This window comes from Vipera ursinii (assembly GCF_947247035.1).
Source record: "Vipera ursinii genome assembly, chromosome: 10".
NCBI lineage: Eukaryota > Metazoa > Chordata > Lepidosauria > Squamata > Viperidae > Vipera > Vipera ursinii.
Genome location: NC_139520.1, coordinates 984,594 through 1,004,638, shown reverse-complemented (window position 1 = coordinate 1,004,638; position 20,045 = coordinate 984,594). Strand labels below are relative to the sequence as shown.

At 47.2% G+C, this 20,045-nt stretch overlaps 2 protein-coding genes across 6 annotated transcripts in view; both read right to left on the bottom strand.

The window, feature by feature from the left end:
* Positions 1-3,927, bottom strand: part of CNOT1 (CCR4-NOT transcription complex subunit 1) — a 160,559-nt gene extending 156,632 nt beyond the window's left edge. For all 5 annotated transcript variants that reach the window (XM_083370494.1, XM_083370496.1, XM_083370498.1 and 2 more), the window contains exon 1: positions 3,773-3,927. The gene's annotated coding sequence lies outside the window, so the exon portion shown is untranslated. The remainder of the gene's footprint in view (positions 1-3,772) is intronic.
* A 510-nt stretch (positions 3,928-4,437) lies between these two features.
* Positions 4,438-18,070, bottom strand: LOC310644905 (lysosomal protective protein-like; the record flags this gene model as incomplete). Its single annotated transcript, XM_083370239.1, has 11 exons — positions 4,438-4,527; positions 5,964-6,053; positions 6,891-7,053; positions 8,840-8,967; positions 10,183-10,332; positions 12,233-12,317; positions 13,816-13,907; positions 14,898-15,056; positions 15,728-15,862; positions 17,093-17,204; positions 17,907-18,070. 11 exons carry the CDS (start codon positions 18,068-18,070, stop codon positions 4,438-4,440), a joined length of 1,368 nt encoding a protein of 455 aa, XP_083226365.1.
* Positions 18,071-20,045: the final 1,975 nt, after the last annotated feature.

Genomic DNA, 20,045 nt, shown 5'->3' with positions numbered 1-20,045 from the left:
TTCTTATCGTAAGTCAAGGACTATCTGTAAAGGCATGTCACAGAACACTGTTTTCTATGTTGTTTATCAGAACCTCTTTATTAATAAGACTTAAATCAAGTTCTGATCTCACTTTAGGTACTCACTGTACTGGAAGATTACATTCAAAGATTCACAAACTTTCTCTTACTACTTTAAAGCCTCATCCAGTAACAACCATGGCATATGGAAGATTGTGGCTTGAATAGGAGTAAATGTGAAAAGCATGAATTATCAAATAATGTGACAGCTAGACACACATGTGTGTTTATGAACTAAGAATGGGGAAGCATATAAAGTGGTCTGCCTTTGTGGAGCACTGTTTATGAATATATACGCAGAGAAGTGAAGGTATAAGTTTAATTATGCACGAAAGGCCTTAAACGAGAAAATATTAATTTCTACCCAGATTCTCCTCCTCATGCTAAGGCTTATACTCCTGTCCTTATGATCCCCAACGTATACTACAAGATCTTTTTCATTTCCTTCCTTCTTTCCCAAGCAACAAAGCACCCACAGCACTTTTCTATTATTTAAATTTGTTCTGTCTGGCCTTTGGCTCCCTCCTTTGTGACCTTTCTTCATACAGATACGTTCAGGAATGTAGGTTTTACCACAAAGCTAATTTTTTTCTTTTTAAAGGAACATGTCAAATGTAGCAATATTTGCACTACTTACCACCAAGCATAGTATCATTTTACAAAAATAATAAAGGATTTTACAACCCTGGCAAATGTAGTCACAGAATATTAAAAACCAACATTAACAATTTCCTATGTATATATAAAGGTATATATACAGGTATATACAGGGATGCGGTGGCTCAGTGGGTTAGCACGCTGAGCTTGTCGATCAGATGGTCGGCAGTTTGGCGGGTCAAATACTGGGTGCCGTGTAACAGAGTGAGCGCCTGTTACTCGTCCCAGCTTCTGCCAACCTAGCAGTTCGAAAGCACGTAAAAAGCAAGTAGAAAAATAGGGACCACTACGGTGGGAAGGTAACAGCGTTCCGTGCGCCTTTGGCGTCTACTCATGCCAGCCACATGACCATGGAGTCGTCCTCAGACAAGCGCTGGCTCTTCGGCTTTGAAATGGAGATGAGCACCGGCCCCTAGAGTTGGAAACGACTAGCACGCATGTGTGGGGGAACCTTTACCTATGTATATATATTGAACTTAGTTGCGTTCATGTTTGTAAAGATTTCAGTTCAGTATTCATCTTAATTGTCAGAAAGCAGAAAGAACTAGAATTATTCAACATGCTTAGAAATACATTTGGTATTCAAAACATATTAGGACATTGGAAAAGATGCCACTAATCCTTACTGCTATCCTGTAGTCAAAAACCCAACATACTGATGTTTTGGAACAGGGGTGTCAAACTGCCGGCCCGCGGGCTGGACACTTCATGCCGAAACCGCACCCACCCCATTGCCAGCAATGGAGAAAGTAGCAATATGTCACCTGATGTTGCGAGTTTGACACCCCTGTTTTAGAAGATCTAATGGACTTAATATAAATATTGATAAATTCAGAGCACTGAAATTCCACACAAAATATTCCAAAAGTCTACATTCATCACAAGAAATAACTGAAAGATTATGAATCTCAGGTAACCTTCCTATGAGATGACTCTTGATAAGTACGTTCTTATCAATGCCAAATCATACCTAACAGGGGGATTTGAGTTAAAATTACAATAGGAATATCAATAACATAGCAGTTTTGATGTAAAGATGCTGGATTAGACATTTACAATAAAAATTACAAGAAAATGTAACACTGCAGCAAAAATGTTCACTCTAATTCTATCATGATGCCTATAGATGTCTACATTCATAACTGGAACTGGAAGCCTAACTCCTACACTGAAGAATAGAACCAAATGAACTTCCTGAAACTATGGAAATATCTCTCTGTGCAGAGAGTATTTCAGCAGTCCAATCATGTTGTAACTAAAGAATGTGCAGGTGTTGCCAGAGGTAGTGAAAGCTAAAACATTAAACAAAGTAGTGAAAATGCATTCCTTGCCAGCACCTAGAAATCTAGCAGTTGGTAATTAAAATACATTCCCAGAGTGTGGATCTACTTGCTCAGAGGAAGTGTGACACCATACAGCAGGCATGTCAAACTCACAACGTCACACAACGTATCGTGACTTTTTCCCATTGCCGGCAATCAGGTGGGTGCAGTTTCGGCATGATGCATCCGGTAGTTTGACATGCCTGCCATACAGAATAGGCCAAATCACAATTACTGAGCTTGGTTTCACAACAACCAACACAACTTCTAACTTACCTGTCTCTAATTATAGCTTGCGTAGCCTGATCCAGATCATCATTGAATTTAGTCTACAATAAGGTCCTTGCAATTGGACAACAAGAATTATTAGTTGTCATAATCACAGTTAAGAGATACCTCATCTCTAAGTTCCACACAACATCTCCAAACAGTTTCATTACAAAACAAGTTGGAATCTAACAGAAGAGCTGTCCCTTCAGGATGACCTCTATAGGCTAAAAGGAAGAACTGTACCAATTCTATGGGCCCAATCAACCAGGCTACCCTAGAGAGTATTATAGTAACTTAAGGAATGCTCATTACTGAAAATCCTGATGACAATCACATATCCTTCTATTGGAAGAATACATTTAAGTTACAAACCATAATAGATGGGGCAATCGATTTTTAAATTAATGCTACATATTTAGCCATAGAGATGTTACAAATGCTTCCACTACTTTTAGATAAAACTGCAAGACTTATTACCAAAGGAATCATAGTACAGCCCAGATCTGAATCAGCAGTTTCAGAATTTACACCTTATTTTTCTTATTTGTATCCTGCATTTATTGATTTTACAAATAAGGCGAACATACCCAGCATATAAATTTAATAAACCTAACCTAACCTAACCCAACACACCTTCCCTCCTATTTTCCCCACAATAACAGCCTTGTGAAGTGAGTTGGGCTGTGACTGGCTCAAAGTCACCCACTTGGCTAAGGCGGGACTCGAACTCACGGACTCTTGCTTTCTAATATAACTACTAGACCAGGGGTTGGCATAGCTGGCTCAGGAATTCTGGGAGTTGAAGTCCACGAGTCATAAAAGAGCCGAGGTTGCCGACCCCTGCACTAGACCAAACTGGCTCTTATCCATTTCCATAAACTCTAGATTAAAAACTATTCTCCAACAGAGATCTGGTCCAATCAAGAAAATTAACAGCGCTTGCATAGCTGAGACTGGAATCGTTTCTTTTTAATCCTGCCATTTTTCTTATAACCTTGCACGTACACAGGCACAAGTACTTCAATCGCCACTTGCGAAAGTTTCTCGGCGAACTCGATCCTCCACCAACTGGAAGAGAGACGCGGCTTCCCCCCCAGAATGGTACCTAACGAGATTTGTCTGACACGGCGGCCCATGGCACCGCTGGAGGCTCGCTCGGGCCTGAGACGGCGGCGGCCCCCGTGAGGCGTTCAGCCCGTGAGAGCCCCAGACCGCCACGTGCCGCCCGGGAGGCTTTGCGGGTAGCTGCGGCTAGCCCGCCGCCACCGGGGAAGAGGAACGCTCCGACCTCCCAGCAGCCGCCCGGGACCGAAAGAAGGGCCGCCGCAGAGGCCTCTCCGCTCAGTTGCCTCGGGCAAAGCGTCCGGAATGGCCGGCTGACCACTCCCGCCGCTCCCTTCCCCCGGTGCGTCCGGCTTGGAAATTCCGCCGCTCTCCAACCTGGGGCGCAGGCGCGGAGCTCACCTCGGGTGACTCGGGGCGAGGGTCTCGGGCCAGGCCAGGCGCCGGGCGAGCCGCTCGCGTTCTTCCTAATCGCCTCTCGAGCTGGTCCCCAAACAAAATGGCGACCGAGGCCGCGCGCTCACGTCGCGGCCTTTCTCTTCCCGTCTTCCTCTGCGCAGGACGCAAAACCAGGAGGCGGGACCTGGACCCGGCTCAATCCGCCTGCGCGGAAACAACTCTGACCAATCAGAGACTCGTCTCGGCTGGCGCTCGAGTCCGCCTCCAGTCTTCTACCCAATCCCTAGAAGGACACCCCGATGTCGCCTTTGCACTCTTGTCGACGGAGGGACGCAAAGATGCCCTCATGAAGCTGCCGGGGAATGGGCGGAGACGATTAAACTCAGAAGACCTTGCGGAGTTGGGGCCCGGCTGCGATTGGCTAGTTTAAGTATCGAGCCAGGCGAGGCCAATCGCAGCGCGGCGCTAGGAAGCGATCGCATCAGTCGCGAGGGCAGACGCGCGTGCGCAACGGATGGGGGCGGGAGGCTGGGGACTCCTTTAGAAAGGGCGCCTGGTTTCGGCGATGAAGGCGGGACGAGCGGAACGACGACACGAGGCAGCGAGATCGCGCGGGGGCCTTTTATTGACTGGAGGAGATGCGGGGGGGGGGGTTCGGGCCGCGGGGCTCAGGCCACGGGGCTGGAGGGCCGGAGGAAACGGCGGATCATCTTCAGGGCCGGGCCGGGCTTGTACTGCGGCACCATGTGTCCGGCGCCCTGCGGAGAGAGAAGGCGAGCCGGTAAGGAGGGAAACACGCTTGTCCTTGCCGCCACCAGGGGCGGTTCCAAAGTGCTCCGTCTTCCCCGTGGCCCCCTCCGCTTAGCAGCCCGTCTGTCTTGGGGTTAGAACCATGGTCAGCACCGCCCTGTTTTAGAAGATCTAATGGACTTAATATAAATATTGATAAATTCAGAGCACTGAAATTCCACACAAAATATTCCAAAAGTCTACATTCATCACAAGAAATAACTGAAAGATTATGAATCTCAGGTAACCTTCCTATGAGATAACTCTTGATAAGTACGTTCTTATCAATGCCAAATCATACCTAACGGGGATTTCAGTTAAAATTACAATAGGAATATCAATAACAACATCTTTGATGTTCCAAAGTGCTCCGTCTTCCCCTCCCCTCCTTCCCCATGGCCTCCTCCGCTTAACAGTCTGTCTTTCGGTTAGAACCATGGTCAGGACCGCCGGGGTTGCCGTCGCTTAGCAGTGTGGTCACATGATGTCACACTTTACAACCAAATAGCTTAGCGATGCCAGCCCAGTCCCAATAGCTGTCATTACTTGAGGACTAACTCTACCCCATAGAGGTAGTCCTGGAGTTACAATCACAATGAAGGCCAAAATAAGTATGAGTCAGTTGCTAAGCATCAGAATTTTGATCACGTGACCATGGGGTGCTGCAACAGTCCTTTGAGAAATGGTCATGTCACTTTTTTCAGTGCCATTGTAACTGTACAGTCAATAAATGAACTATTGCAAGTTGGGGACTACCTCTATTTTATTGTGACTGATTTCTTGAACAAAATACCTTGGTTAGTTTTGCCCATCTCACAAAGCTGGAACCACATAAGCTGCTTTAGAATGCAGTATTGCAGGCAAATTCTACCCACTGCTGGGGGTTCGATCCTGAGAGGTTGACTCAGCCTACTATCCTTTCAAGGTCAGTAAAATGAGGAGCCAGATTATTGGAGGCAATATGCTGACATTTGTAAACAGAGAGGGCTTGTAAAGCACTGTGAAGAGGTATATAAGTTGTGCTATTGCTATTATGGCTTAGTGCGCTGTGGAAATTCAGCCCTTTGCTTTGTTTCTGTTGATCAGTGCTGGAGCTGTTTTCCATCAGTTCTTCCGTACAACTGAGATGGACAAGTTTTTTGATCTTACAAATATTGCTAAAGCACAAGGCTTGGCAGCCTTTATAACAAGTAAATATTGAATAATAGTGGAAGAATAAAAAATCTCCACTTTGCCATAGAGGCTTTTTCCAGGGATCGAAAATTACTTTTCTCATAAGGGTCACTGTGCCTTGAAAAACAACATAAACACCTTAGTAAAATCATCGTTAGCTTCTATGGATAGGGAATAAGAGGCTTTTTGACCCTTGACAAGAATAACTGCTAGGTGTGAATTGTTCACTGACCTTTACAGTGAGGAATGTGATGTTTTGGTATTCCTTGAAAAATCCGGCAACTTGGTCATTGAAATACCATGGCTGGTATTCACTAAGCACCTGTATGATGAAAGGGCAGAAGGATCAGCTCAGGGAGAAACCTGTCTACCATCCAATGAACTGGATATCCCAACTTTTGGAACTCAGGGTGTTCTTGCAAATGGCTCCCCATCAGAAAACACTATGAGGTTGTTTTCTGCCACTCCTTTTAGCCTCCCTGGAGAATCGGTTCCACTGTCAAACAGCTTTTCCTGTTAATAATAATATACTATTCAGTTACGGTTGAAGAGCTCTTTTTGTCTAGACGCAGTTATTGGGTTTGGTTTTTCTCACAATGTTTGATAAATGTGGGCCATGCAGAAGGGAATTAACTGGGGATTTCAAGAATGTTCCTTTTCTCATCCTTTATCTCCCAATAACCCACTAGAGCCGCACTCACATCCCACTAGAAAGAGAGCCCATTGTGAGGGTTTGCCCACTGGTCCCTTGCCTGTTTTCTTCAACAGAATAATTGAAGGGTCTTTGAAAAGCGCCCCTCTTTGGGGGAGGCAGCCAGTTCAGAAATGGGAAAAATAAATAAATGACTGCAATACAGGTAATCCTCGACTTACAATCAAAATTCAACCCAAAATTTCTGTTGCTGAGTGAGACACTTGTTAAGTGAATTCTGCCCCATTTTATAATGTTCGTTAAGTGAATCACTGCAGTTGTTAAGTTAGTAATACCATTAAGTGAATCTGGCTTCCCTTTTGACTTTGTCAGAAGGTCACAAATGGTGTGACATGACCTGTGACACTGCGACCATAAATATGAATCAGTTGCCAAGTAGCTGAATTTTGATCAGGTGACCAGTTTTTTTATGCCCAGAAGAAAGAAACATTTTCCTCAAGTACTTACAGGCTGATTTAAAGCCTCAACGAATTTTTCACCCCCCAAAAAGTTGCACATCATGTCCACATCACCATTATAAACCAGTGCACGAAGATTTTGTGCCAATAAGAACTTGTAGAAGGGAGTCATATCCATATATTGTCTTTGGTAGGTGGCAGATACTTGTGAGCTGTAACAGAAGAGAAGATTGTGAAAAGACCGTCACGTCTTTCTTCCCACCATTACATTCAGATGAGCATGCATGTCCCAAATACGAGTGACCAGGAAATTCCCAGCTGCCCTGCCACTGAGGGAACTCTTTCCTGCTCATACAGGCCAGCAGAAGTCTCAATGAATTCACCTGAGTGCCAGATTAGGCCAAGAAAAATAATACACACTCCTCATGTCTCAGAGAAAGTAAAACAGTACAGGTAGTCCTCACTTAGCAATGATAATTAGAACCAGAATTTTCACTGCTAAGGATCATAGAACATGACGTGATTGCACCTTAGCAACGGGAATTCTGACATTCACAATTGTCATTAAACAAATCACTGCAGATTGTTAAGTAAGGATTTCATGTGGTCTCCATTTGTGACCTATTAGCTGTCCCATTGACTTTGCTTGTAAGAAGCCACGAGTGGCAGTCATGTGACTGGTACACTGCACTGTTGTCATTGCAAGCCAGACACAGGGAACCTGGATTGCAATCATTGCAAGGATGCTGCCACCAATGCAAGTGCAAGGATCATTTGTAACTGCCACTTGTTCAGCACCATTGTATGTTCAAACAGTCACTGAATGAGAGGTTAAGACATTTATATGTGCTAGGGGTAAAAATTCATTCCCATCTTGAAGTAGATAATATAACTGGGGTCTTTATTATATTAGGTTTTGATTGTAGTTAGCCGGCCAGAGTTATTTTTATTATTTTATTTATTATTTTAATCCCATTTATATCCCGCCCTTCTCCGAAGACTCAGGGCGGCTTACAAGCTTAGCAGTAGCCTTCATTCTATGTCTATGCCTGCTTATTAGGGCTTTCACACACACACCCCCAAGCGGCATTATTACAAAGTCAGCTTAATTGCCCCCAACAATCTGGGTCCTCATTTTACCTACCTCGGAAGGATGGAGGTGGGTGGCCCTATAAATTGAAAAAAATAATTGCTCTATTATTGAATCAGATATAATCAGGCAAAGTGGCTTTATAAATTAACCTAGTCATGTGTAGGAAGTATGATTTGAAAGTAAACATTTGAAATCCTATTAAAGTTGGTTGAGTGTATGGGACTTGCAGATACTGGAAGGCAGTATTTATAAGGCAAATGGCCAATATAGGTGGTCCTCAACTTAATAATAGTTCATTTACCGTAGTTAGTCAAGTTACAGTAACACTGAAAGTGGCTTATGACTTTTCCACAGAACCATTGCAGCATCCTCATGGTCACATGATCAAAATTTGGACACTTGGAAGCTGGCATGTATTTATGATGGTTTCAGCATCCCAGGATCATGTGATCCCCTTTGGCAACCTGCTGTCAAGCAAAGTCAATAGCCAGATTCACTTAACAACCGTGTTACTAACTTAACTGCAGTGATTCACTTAATAACTGTAGCAAGAAAGATAATAAAGTGGAACAAAATTCGCTTAACAATTGTTTCGCTTAGCAAGAAATTTGGGCTCCCTTGTGGTCACCAGTCGAGGACTAGCTATACTTTGGTCCACTGCAATGGAAAAGGGCAACAGGCAGCACCACTTCATGTGGCCATTTAACCTTAATAATTGTAGTGATTAATGGGTATAAAATGTTGTGATTAGAAAATCAAGGCCTGTCCTCCTCTGGCAGAGCCTTTGCCCAAAACTGCACTCCTGTCTCTCTAGCCGGAGCCTTTGGTTGGTGCTGCTCCAAGTGATGACCAGCAGGTCCTCTGTCCCTGTGCAGCCTTTGAACGTCGGAGGCAGAGCCAGTCACCTGCAAAGCTCCCAATCCGGCAAAGTGCGGGGGATGTGAAGGGCCTGTCGGACATCATCTCGATTCAGCCAGACATACATGGCGGTGGCGTTTATGCATTTGGGCACTCCTGGAATAGAGCCAATTTTCTGGAAACAAAAGCAAATGTGAGTTGCTACAGAAAAAAAATACATGGAGCCTTTGAAGGTTCACATCTCTTCACTGAGATAGTCCAACTCATTATTTGTTTAGCCTTGATTCATGTCTGCTGCTTTGCCTGCATTGTTTGGTTTAAAACTTCAGTGCTGAGTAGTAATACTTCCAAACCTGCTTTTGCTATTGGATATTTCATAAATAGCACATTTGATATTCTTGTTTGGAATTAGATTTTGTTCCAAGAAAGCCAAAATTAAAGGCCATGAAAACCCCTGAAAGGCCGTGGTTAGAAAGGAAATAAGGGAAGAAGCCAAAGGGGAACTTTAAAAAAATAGAGAGGGACCCAATCCTTAAAAGGAGTGATTCCTCCACTAGGGGTCGCTATACTGACCTATCCAGGCCAGCCTCACTGCACCAGCCACAGACACTCCTTGGAGACCCTCAGGAGAAGCAGAAGACAGTAGCAGAGGATCATTTGGGGCTGCAGCTTGAGGGGCTGAGTGGACGGCTGCAACAGAGAGATGCTGAAGGCCATGCAGATTGCAATGATTACTCATTTGCTGAGCTGGAAGCTACTTTCTCCCAATATTTCCATTTAGAAAATAGAAGGTTTGATTCATCTGTCTCTTCCTGTGACAGGAAAATGGCTGGATTTTTGCCATGCAGCTCTTTTCAAAGTGAAGAATGGAAGGGGTCAGTGTGGTTGGTTTGGTTCAGAAAACCTGTGGTGTGAACTCAGACATTGTGGGTTTATAAACCACAAAGTACGGTCTGGAAAGTTCTGTCCATCAACTATGACTGGCTTGTTTGAATTCATCTTATACATGCAACTGTTTGCGGACTTCTTACTTTCATTCTAAATTTATTTATAACAAATGTTGGTAAGCTTTTGCAGCATTACAGTGTAAAATTGCACCAAAAGCTTTTTGTTTCCATGCATCAATTTGCGCCCCATTTTTATCTTCCCATTAGAACATCAGAATAGGGCTATTTTTGTCTTCCCGCATGTAGGATTCTTGACCTTACAAGAGGGACCTCCTTATTGTATTCTGTCTGCTATCTCTCCACCTTTCCAAAATGAAAGATGGCACAGTTGGTGCCAGAAGGGTGGAGATGCCTTGATCGCGCTGAAGAAACTGGCTACAGGCTAGCTCTAAAGGATGGAGTGAATCCCCTGCAGAAGCAGCCCCAGGGCAGCAGATACTCACCGGCACTGGGACGTTGAACTGATAGTGGCGGAAGAGGTTGGCCAGGTCAGCTTCGTAGCGGCTCTGGTAGTGTGCGCCTCCCCAGCAAGAAGCGTAAAGATTGTACATGTTGAGGCCAGTTCCAGAAATAAGCCGGTAAGCTTTTGATATCTTGGAATAGGAGCAGGGAAGAAGAAACAAACACACGTCATCTCTGTGCCGATGGAGAAGAAGGAACAACTAATAAAAAGCAGCACAAGGGTCACTTTCTTCCCTCTGGCTTCTCTTGGCTCCTTTCAGGTTTAGGCCTGCTGGCTGGTGGGGAGTTTTTGTCAGGTTGGGACCCCACAACCACCCCAGTCAGCTAGTGACTCCTCTAACATTGAGGTTGGAGGGAGCCAGGAGGCCATCATGGTGCTCACTGACCCACTGCAGAACCCTGGCACACTCAGGTTGGAGTCACCACTGGTGGGGTAGCCAAAGGAAGTGAGGGCCAAGAGGTTGGAGGCTGCAGGACTTCACCATTATGGCCCTGTTGGGAGTTTCAGCAGCAGGTGACAGCTCAGGATTATACAGGTCAGAGGCAGGCAACGTGCCAGGTGGGGGGAGGCCCCACTAACTGGGTTGTGAGCCTGTGGGCCAGTTCCAAGGGTGCACTTGGGAGTGGAGAGCTGGCACTGGACTGCAGGCGTGGCTGGAAGGCACCCGCTGCCTTTGGTTTCTGCCCTGGATTGTGCCAGTCAGGGTGGAGATCCACATAACTTTCCCACATAACTTTCAAGGATGTGTTTCCCCCCCATCCATAACGGGAAGGACCTGGGTACCCTTTCCCCGCAGGAGCTTGCCCCCCTGATGCTACTGAATGCTTGGGCAGGTGTAGTTGTGGGGGTTGTGAGGTTGGCTGTGTGTGCCTTTGCCTGAGGATGGTAGCTCGAGAGTGGGGAGGGGTGAGAGAGTGAGCTGAGACATCTCAGGGCTGACAGGCAGAGGGAAGGATGGTGGGGAGCATAGGTGGGTTGCATTCAGGGACCTCCAATCTTGGCTTGAAAGCAGGCCTGATGTCCAGTCCTTCAGGTTTTCCCTCCAGTGTTGGATCTTGGACCCTCTTCCTTTCCCCATCTGTCCCTCCCCAACAGAGCTGGCCAAGAATGGCTGCCCGCAGTCTGCCAGGTTGCTGTAGCTGAGGCTGGGGCAGACTCTGTGTCTCCCCATTCCTTCTCATGCCCTTAACTGCAATATTGCTTATTTATTTTCTCTCAAGGATCAGAACAAAACAAAGAACAGGGCTTTTCTTCAGGTTCAGACTTCAAGAATTAAAAATATAAAGATGAATTCAATGGTTAGAATGCAGTACTGCAGGCTACTTACCATATTTTTCCGTGTATGAGACACTATTTTTTCCTGCAAACACCCTCTTCAAAAATCAGATGCGACATACACAGAAAATAATGGTAACCTCCACAACCCAGGGCATAGCCATGTGCGTTGCCATGCTGCCTGGTGCAGGTGTCAAGCCCCTGTGGGCTTGCCACTAACGGGAGGGGGAAGGGGGCAAGATCTTCAGCCTGCCGAACTTGCGGATTTGCTGGCTCAGCTGTTCAGCGCTCCGCTGAACAGCTGATCGCCGTGGAGAGTGTCTTATACACAGGTGCGTCTTATAGATGGAAAAATACAGTATGCTGACTGCCAGCTGCCACCAGTTTAGCAGTTCAAGTCTCACTGGCTCAAGGTTGACTTCAGCCTTCCATCCTTCCAAGGTCGGTAAAATGAGGACCCAGATTGTTGGGGAAGATGCTGACTCTGTAAACTGCTTAGAGAGGGCTGTAAAGCAGGTGTCCCCAACCCCCGGTCCGTGGACCAATACTGGGCTGCGACATGCCAGCAACCAGGCCACACAAACAAGCAAAGCCCCATTTGTGGGGTGCAGGCAGCTCACAAAACCACACCCCCTCTGGTCCACGGAAAAACCTCTCACCATGTCCCTGGTACCCAAAAGGTTGGGGACCTCTGCTGTAAAGCACTGTGAAGCGGTATATAAGTCTAAGTGCTACTGCTATTGCTAATCACTTACTGCTGTAATGCAGTCACTGTTGTCACTGCTGGCATAATTGCAGTTTTCTCCAGTGCAGCAGCTTTCCACAAGAGATGACCACAGGCTGCAGGCCGGAACAGTGGAGAAAAGAGATCAGGCATATGAGCCAGTAAAACAACCTCCCTCTCCTTCCCCCCTACCAAAAATACCCATTTTGCTCAAAGGAAATTCTGCCACTTCCCAGTCATTCCTCCTGGGGTTACTGTGACTGAAATTCTGCCTAAGGAGGGACTAACTCTAAAGGGGGAATGGGAAGGATTCTTCTAATCTGCCAAAAGATTGGAATACCTGGTTTGGGGGGGGAGTCAACATCTGTAACAGAAGGGAGCTGTGTTGGTGGTTCCAAGTTGTGTTAGGGGCTGGGAACAAGGGGCAACTTGAGTGGGGTCCTTTTGGAGTTACATTTCAGTTGGTGGCCTTATAAATCTCGGTAGTAAATAAGTAAATAAATATTTGCCTTTTTCCTCCTATCATAGGTAAAAGTAAAGGTTCCCCTGCACATGCGTGCTAGTCGTTTCCAATTCTAGGGGCCAGTGCTCATCTCCTTTTCAAAGCCAGCGCTTGTCTGAGGACGAATCCGTGGTCATGTGGCTGGCATGACTAGACGCCAAAGGCACACGGAACGCTGTTGCCTTCCCACCATAGTGGTCCCTATTTTTCTACTTGCATTTTTATGTGCTTTCGAACTGCTAGGTTGGCAGAAGCTTGGACGAGTAACAGGCGCTCACTCTGTTACGCATCACTCGGGATTCGACCCGCCAAACTGCCAACCTTCTGATCGACAAGCTCAGCGTCCTAACCCACTGAGCCACCTCCTGTCATACTGAGCTCTAAAAAATCTTAAAATTTTACAAACCTGTGTGCCAACCATGATAGAAAGAAAAAGGTTCTGTGCATAAAATTTTGAGAAAATGGCATCACTGTGACTCCAGACATACTGGTTTGGTATGTCCTGACTAAAAGCACAATTATTGTAGGAGATGACCAGGCTGGGCCCGAGGGAGAGGTCAAATGTGTCATAAGCCACAAATTCCTTCACTCCTGCAAGAGATCTAAGTCCAGTCCACCATGAATGCCTTCTTAATTCCTGCTCATTTCCCTTGACTGTTAGTAGCTCAGATTCTTGTACAAAGCATAAGCTTGCAATAAATAAATACTAATTTGAACTGCCTGAATCTCCTGATTTCCCTGGTGCTTGATAATTATTTGGGAATAAATACTATTCTGTGGTAGAAAATGAGGCTATCTGCATTTTGTATAACGCTAGAAGGCAAGACAAGATGGATAGAAACTAATTGAGGGTCTCTTGCTTGAGCAGGGGGTTAGACTAGGTCCCTTCCAGCTTTTATTCTCTTCTGTTTGTTCTGCAATGACACAAGTGCCTGACTCCCAACATACTGCAGGGAGACTTGGGTGGCTTGGGCTTGATGCGCTCTGTGTGAGAGAGATTCCCAGGAGCAGTGTAAGTTCAGCTTGTAGCCCCCTAAATCAGCAGGCCCTTTGCCCCTCCAGGCCAGTGGGCTTTAGGGGCCAAATTCTGCCCCTCGCCTTGCCATACTCACTCTTCTCCCAGCACTCCGTGCGTGTAGGCAAATTCCATCAAGGTCTGATCATTGAGGGAATAGCTGCTCATGCCGTTGCCAACTCCAAACCCCTGAAAAATGGGGGAGCAAAGTGTTATCCTGAGAAAATGGCTGAAGGGAGGGCAGAGGTTGCTAGGACTGGGCTGCAGCCAAGAGAGGTCTGCCGCCCTCCAGGCTCTCTGCCCCAAGGCTGCCATTTCCTGAGGGGCTCTGTGCTCCAAGATGGAATCCCCCCAATGTGATGACCCATCAAGTAGCTTCACAGAACAGATTCCATGTCATGAAGCAAGTTGTTCTTCCTAGACTTTGACACCTCACGGCTGATTGTGACTATACTTAAGACCACAATGGAGCCAAAAATTTATATTGCTGAGTGAGACACTTGTTAAGTGATTTTTGCCCCATTTTACAACCTTTCTTGCCATGATTGTTAAGTGAATCATTGTAGTTATTAAGTTAGTAATATGGTTGTTAAATGAATCTGGCTTCCCCATTGACATTGCAGGTCAGAAGGTCACAAAAGGAGATCGCTTGACCCCGGGACATTGCAACCATCATAAACACGAGTCAGTTGCCAAGAGTCTAAATTTTGATCACATAGATATGCTGCAATGCTCATAAGTCGCTTTTTTCAGTGCTGTTGTAAGTTCAAACGATCACTAAATGAACTGCTGAGTTGAGGACTACCTATATAATCTAAATGTTTTTGTCATTTTAATGAATTTTTTTGCAGTTTGAGTAATTGTCCTCAGGTCCTGGGGGGAGGGTGGGAAGGCAAGAGGCTGCCTTCAGAGGCAGCCGCCAAAAGGGGATTAAAACCAAAACTTCCTTCACAGTTGTGTCTTTCGGGATGGCTGCTTAAATGAGAAAGAGGGTCTCAAATCATTCTCATCTGTGCAAGCCCTGCTGTTTGTGGAAATAAAGAAAGTAGGGTGACATCCCAAGAGTTGCACTTTCTGACTAGAGACCTTCAGGAGAAAGCATTTCCTAATCACCAGAACCTCGAATCCTGTTTCCAGTTGATGAGTGAGAGGGACTTCATGGACTACAGTTATTTTTACCTTCAGGTTGATGGCTGCTGACCCCTCCACAATCTTGGCAGTGAGAGTGGGGACATAGACTCCACCATAGCTCTCCCCAAACACATAAAAATCATTGTGGGCAAAATCTGGAAATTTGGCAAAGAAGCTCTGGAGAGCCTGGTAGTTCTCTTCAGCAACCTGAAAGGGAAAGATGTCAGGCGCAACAACCAGATGCACATGAACAGGGTTCAAACTAAGTACTTTATTGTATTCTGCCTATAATACAGGAAGCTCTCCAGTGTGCTTGCTTACTCTTGGGAACAGACAGATAACCAATAAAGGAGAGTATTTGTAGCTCAGGGTTGAAATGAGGGCTCCTCGGAGCTCTCTGAGCTTGGTGGTGTTCTTGCAGATGTTTCATTACCCAAACTAGTAATGTCATCAGATAACACATAGATAAAATTCTATAGAGTTTAAGGGGAGTCAGTCCTGGATCTCTTGTACCTGCACAATGATTTAAGCTGAATCCTTCTCCCTGTTTCCCAACAAAAGAAACCACAGCCCAAGGGGTCAGCTTGAGAAGGAGCCACATGCACAGGACCTGCAAGGCTTGGGACCAGGCCAAGGGATGAGGGGGCAGGACACATCTGCTCCTACCTCCTCATAGAGCTGCACGCAAACTGGCTGGGCAGATGTCAGGCCCAGCTCAGGCTCCAAACAAGTGAGAATTTGTGTCCAAGCTACAAAGATGTTGGTTCTGCCACTGGGGCATCCCTAAAAGGCTGCCCCTCATTGGCAGATCCTTCAGACCTCATGGCTCTGCTGGTTTTCTGTGGGGCCACATGCAGACAGAATCGGAAGGGGCTCACCTGGCTGTCGCTGATGGGATTTCCATAGGCTGTGGCATAGGAGTAGCCCACTCCACCAGGAGACTCCACATAAAGCATGCTGGCCACCTTGTTCCAGCTGTCGGGGTTCAAGTAGAGCAGGCCATCATCATGCAGCTATAGAGAAGAGGCAAGGAAGGTGCCCTCACAACCAATCAGTCATCAGGTTTTGCATGGTGAAAGTTGCCAGCCGTCCCCCTGCCATGTGGGCCCCCACAACATAGACTGCTGGGCAGCAGGTTCTTCCTAGGGCCGGCCCTGGGAACAGGTTGCCCACAATGGCTGCACAGTTGTGGCCAGTTCTACAACTGCCTTCAAAAACTATTCTCATGACAGGGAAAATGCTTAGCAGCCAAAGAATGAGGTAGAATAAAGCACACACACACACACACACACACACACACACACACACACACACACCGGAGTGCACAATCTTCTGTTGACACTACACTTGTCTTCACAACTGAACACAGAAATCTCTTGTGGAGAAAGAGCTCTAGACGGGGGGCGGGGGGAGTTTAATGTGAAAAGAACGGAATGTCCATGAGGAGATACCTGTAAAGGGACCATGGGGGGGGGCAGGAAAGGCCCAAGGAGCACAGCGCACCCTGGTCCCCCCTTGGGGCTTCTCATAGGTTTCTTTCTGGCTCTGGCCCTTTGAAGCTGGTTGTCCCCTCGTGAAGTGGGCATAGCTGCCAAGGCTGCCTGCTTGCCTTCTCATGAGAAGCCCTGCTGGCTATGCTACCCCCCTGCCCCCCCCATGAAAGGGGGTTGCCTGGCTTGGGGCTTGCTCGGAGGAGGGGGTATCCACTTCTGGGTTTCACTCAAGAAACTGGTTACAATCACCACAGTATGAAGTTGTATGAAGGCAGCCCACAGATCCTGAGGGAGAAAGTATAACAATATGTGGAAAGGGCCTTGGGAGAGGGCGAAGAGACACAGCCTTGTGGTCGGATGCTGAGCCCATGTCAAGCATATGGATGGAGCAGGAGGCTCAGGAGGAACCCTGCTAGTTTCTTGGGCTGTAAAGGAGACAATAGCTGGGGGGGGAATGTGTACTTTCAGACTTGCAGGATTCTATTCATATAACTTTCTAAGCTCATCTAGCTGTGTTTCCTGTCTGGTCTACCTTGCAAGGCTGGCAAAAAAACAGAACGTCTTGCAGTATTTCCAAAGGGCCAGAATGCAGCTTGTGAAGTCCAAGCAAAGGCCATCTGTTCTGGAGTATTAGTGGAGCTGAGTGGCTCCCAAATAACTGGAGCATCCAGATCCAGCAGCAGATGTGATTTCCTCTCAGCCCCTTCTCTCTAGACCGCAGTCCAGCATGCCTCTCCCAGCCAGACTCACGTGGAAAGGTCCATTCTCGGCCAGGAAGCCCTCCATCGAGCTGCAGCCAGGTCCCCCATTCAGCCAGAGCACCACAGGATCAGCAGCAGGGTTGCCTTGAGACTCCACAAACCTAGAATTACAGAGTTGGAAGGGACCTTGGAGGCCTTCTAGTCCAACCCCTGCTCAAGCAGGAGGCCCTATCCCATTTCAGACAAGTAGCTGTCCAGTCTCTTGTTAAAAGCCTCCAGTTATGGAGAACCCACTTCTGAAGGCAAACCATTCCACTGATTAATTGTTCTCATTGCAGGAAATTTCTCCTTCATTCTAGGTTGCTTCTCCCCTTGAATAGTTGCCGTCATTGTTTCTTGTCTTGCCTCCTGGTGCTTTGGAGAATAGGTGGACCCCTCTTCTTTGTAGCAGTCCCTCAAATATTGGGAACACTGCTATCATGTCATCCCTAGTCCTTTTCAGTAGACTAGACATACCCAATTCCATACCTGACAGAACAGGAAATGGGGTGAGGCAGACAGGGAAGGCTGCCCGGCTCCAGGGCAGCAGTGGGACGTTGCAGGGGAATCCAAGTGCATCTGCACAACACAAGAGCAGCCAAGGAATGGCCAGGACTCCTTAAGTGAACCTGTGAGCAGGAGTCCCAGGGGAAAGGGGACAGGCAGGATCCTACTACCCCAGCTACTTTGCTTCTTTTTCAGCTCTACTTTATCTGCAGTTCTAAAGGAGATGATACTTCTGAAAATAAACAGGCATGCGGTAAAGACCGAACAGAAGCCAGGAAGCATCTGTTCTTCTCCAGCACCCTTCCTCTCCTACTTACCAGTAATGGAAATATTGGCCAGGGCCTGCTGGGAGGTAGCCTGACCATTGTTGGAAGGCTGGTTCTTCAGACAATCCTGGCAGAGAAGAGATGAGGTCTGGTGCATACTGCCCTAAGCAGAGGCCAAGGGTGACACAGAAGACAGCATACCAGCAGCTGGCCATCCTGAAGCGACAGGGCAGCTGGACTCTCAGCCACCTTATATCACGGTCCTCCTGTTTGCTTACTTACTTAAAAAAATACCAATCACACAATACCATTCCTTTGTCAATAATGGGAATCAAAAGGTTGCAGCTTGTACCAGCAAAACATACTTATTCTGAAGGATACTTGGAATGTCACCTTATTTGCTTAACAAAACCAAATTTGCAACTGAGTCTTTTTTAAAAAATCAGACATATTTTAAGCATAAAAACATCAGGAATCTGCAGCATTTAAACTTTAAATGCAGACATACTTCTGAAAGTCATAAATAATAAACAATTATATCTCATGATACCCTTAAACTAAAGACCTTCAGATTTATTAATTTGGCTTATTCTCAGTCTCCCTATTCCTAGTCTAATCCATCAGCCACAACATCAACAACACTGTTGATTATTGATTTTCTCCAAAAGATGTCAGCTGCATCAGAACAAAACATCATTCCCTTTGCGGCAAGGAAAAGTGGGCTGTTCTTGATATTTAGACTTCTAGAATTAAAAATATAAAGATGAATTAATTGTAGCCACACTGTTGTGATGCAGTAAGACCCCATTCACTCCCAACCTAGTTGGGGATGGACAGGGAGCCCTGATGTGTGCTACAGAGTACAGCTGTGCAGTGGAGGCGGCGGCAACAAAGACGACGGCGGCAGCGGCAGCTCCTCCGGCCCCCAACCGATCACCCTCCCAGGGCCTTGACAGCGGCGATAGCGGTGGCGGCGTGGCATCTTCGGCCCGCCCCCTGAGCCACTGCAGCCATTGCAGCCGGCTTGACTGGGCCGTCTTCTCTACCCTGACTCGTCCACCTGATCTGCTCCTGGGCAATCGGCGGCCGCAGATCAGCTGTGCGGCGGAAGTGGCTGCAACAAAGACGACGACAGCGGTGGCAGCTCCTCCGGGCCCCAGCCGATCGCTTCCCCAGGGCCTTTGACAGCGCTGGTAGCAGTGGCGGCGTGGCATCCTCTGCCCACCCCCTGAGCCGCTGCAGCCGCTACAGCCGTCTTGAGTGGAGCCGGCGTCTCCGCTCTGCCTCGGCCACCGTGGTTTTGGAGTAGGGTACCATCAGTATGCTGATGACACCCAGCTTTTCATCTCAACCCCAAACAACATCAGTGATGCCCTCGACGTGATGTCCCGTTGCCTGGAAGCGGTTCGGGAATGGATGGGGAGAAACAGGCTTCAACTCAACCCGGACAAGACAGAATGGCTATACATACCGGCATGCCAGGATACTCAGAGCATTCCATCCCTTAACATCGGGGGTCAGTTATTACCCCCTGTTGATAGGGCCCGCAACCTGGGTGTCCTCCTAGACTCACAGCTATCCTTGGAAGAGCACATAGGAGCTGTGACCAGGGGGGCCTTCACTCGGGTTCGACTGGTGCGCCAACTACGACCTTATCTGGACCTGGATGCCTTACGTACAGTCACCCATGCACTTGTGACCTCTCGCCTTGACTACTGTAACGCTCTCTACATGGGGCTGCCCTTGAGAGCCACTCGGAAGCTTCAACTGGTGCAGAGTGCAGCTGCACGAACACTTTTGGGGGCCTCCCGATACTCCCATATCACACCTCTCCTCCGTGAGCTGCACTGGCTTCCGGTTGCCTTCCGAGTGAAATTCAAGGTGCTAATGATGACATACAAAGCCCTACATGGCATGGGTCCGGATTACCTACGGGAGCACCTTCTGCCAACGTCAACACCCCTCCGTCCTGTGCGCTCCCACAGAGAGGGTCTCCTCAGGGTGCCACCGGTCAAAGAATGCCGGCTGGTGGCCCCCAGGGGGAGGGCATTCTCAGTGGGTGCGCCAACCCTCTGGAACTGCCTGCCTACCGAAATCCGTATGGCCCCCGACCTTCGCAGCTTCCGGCGCGACTTAAAAACTTACTTGTTCCAGCAGTCCGGCCTGGCCTGATAGCTCTTGGGGTTTCAT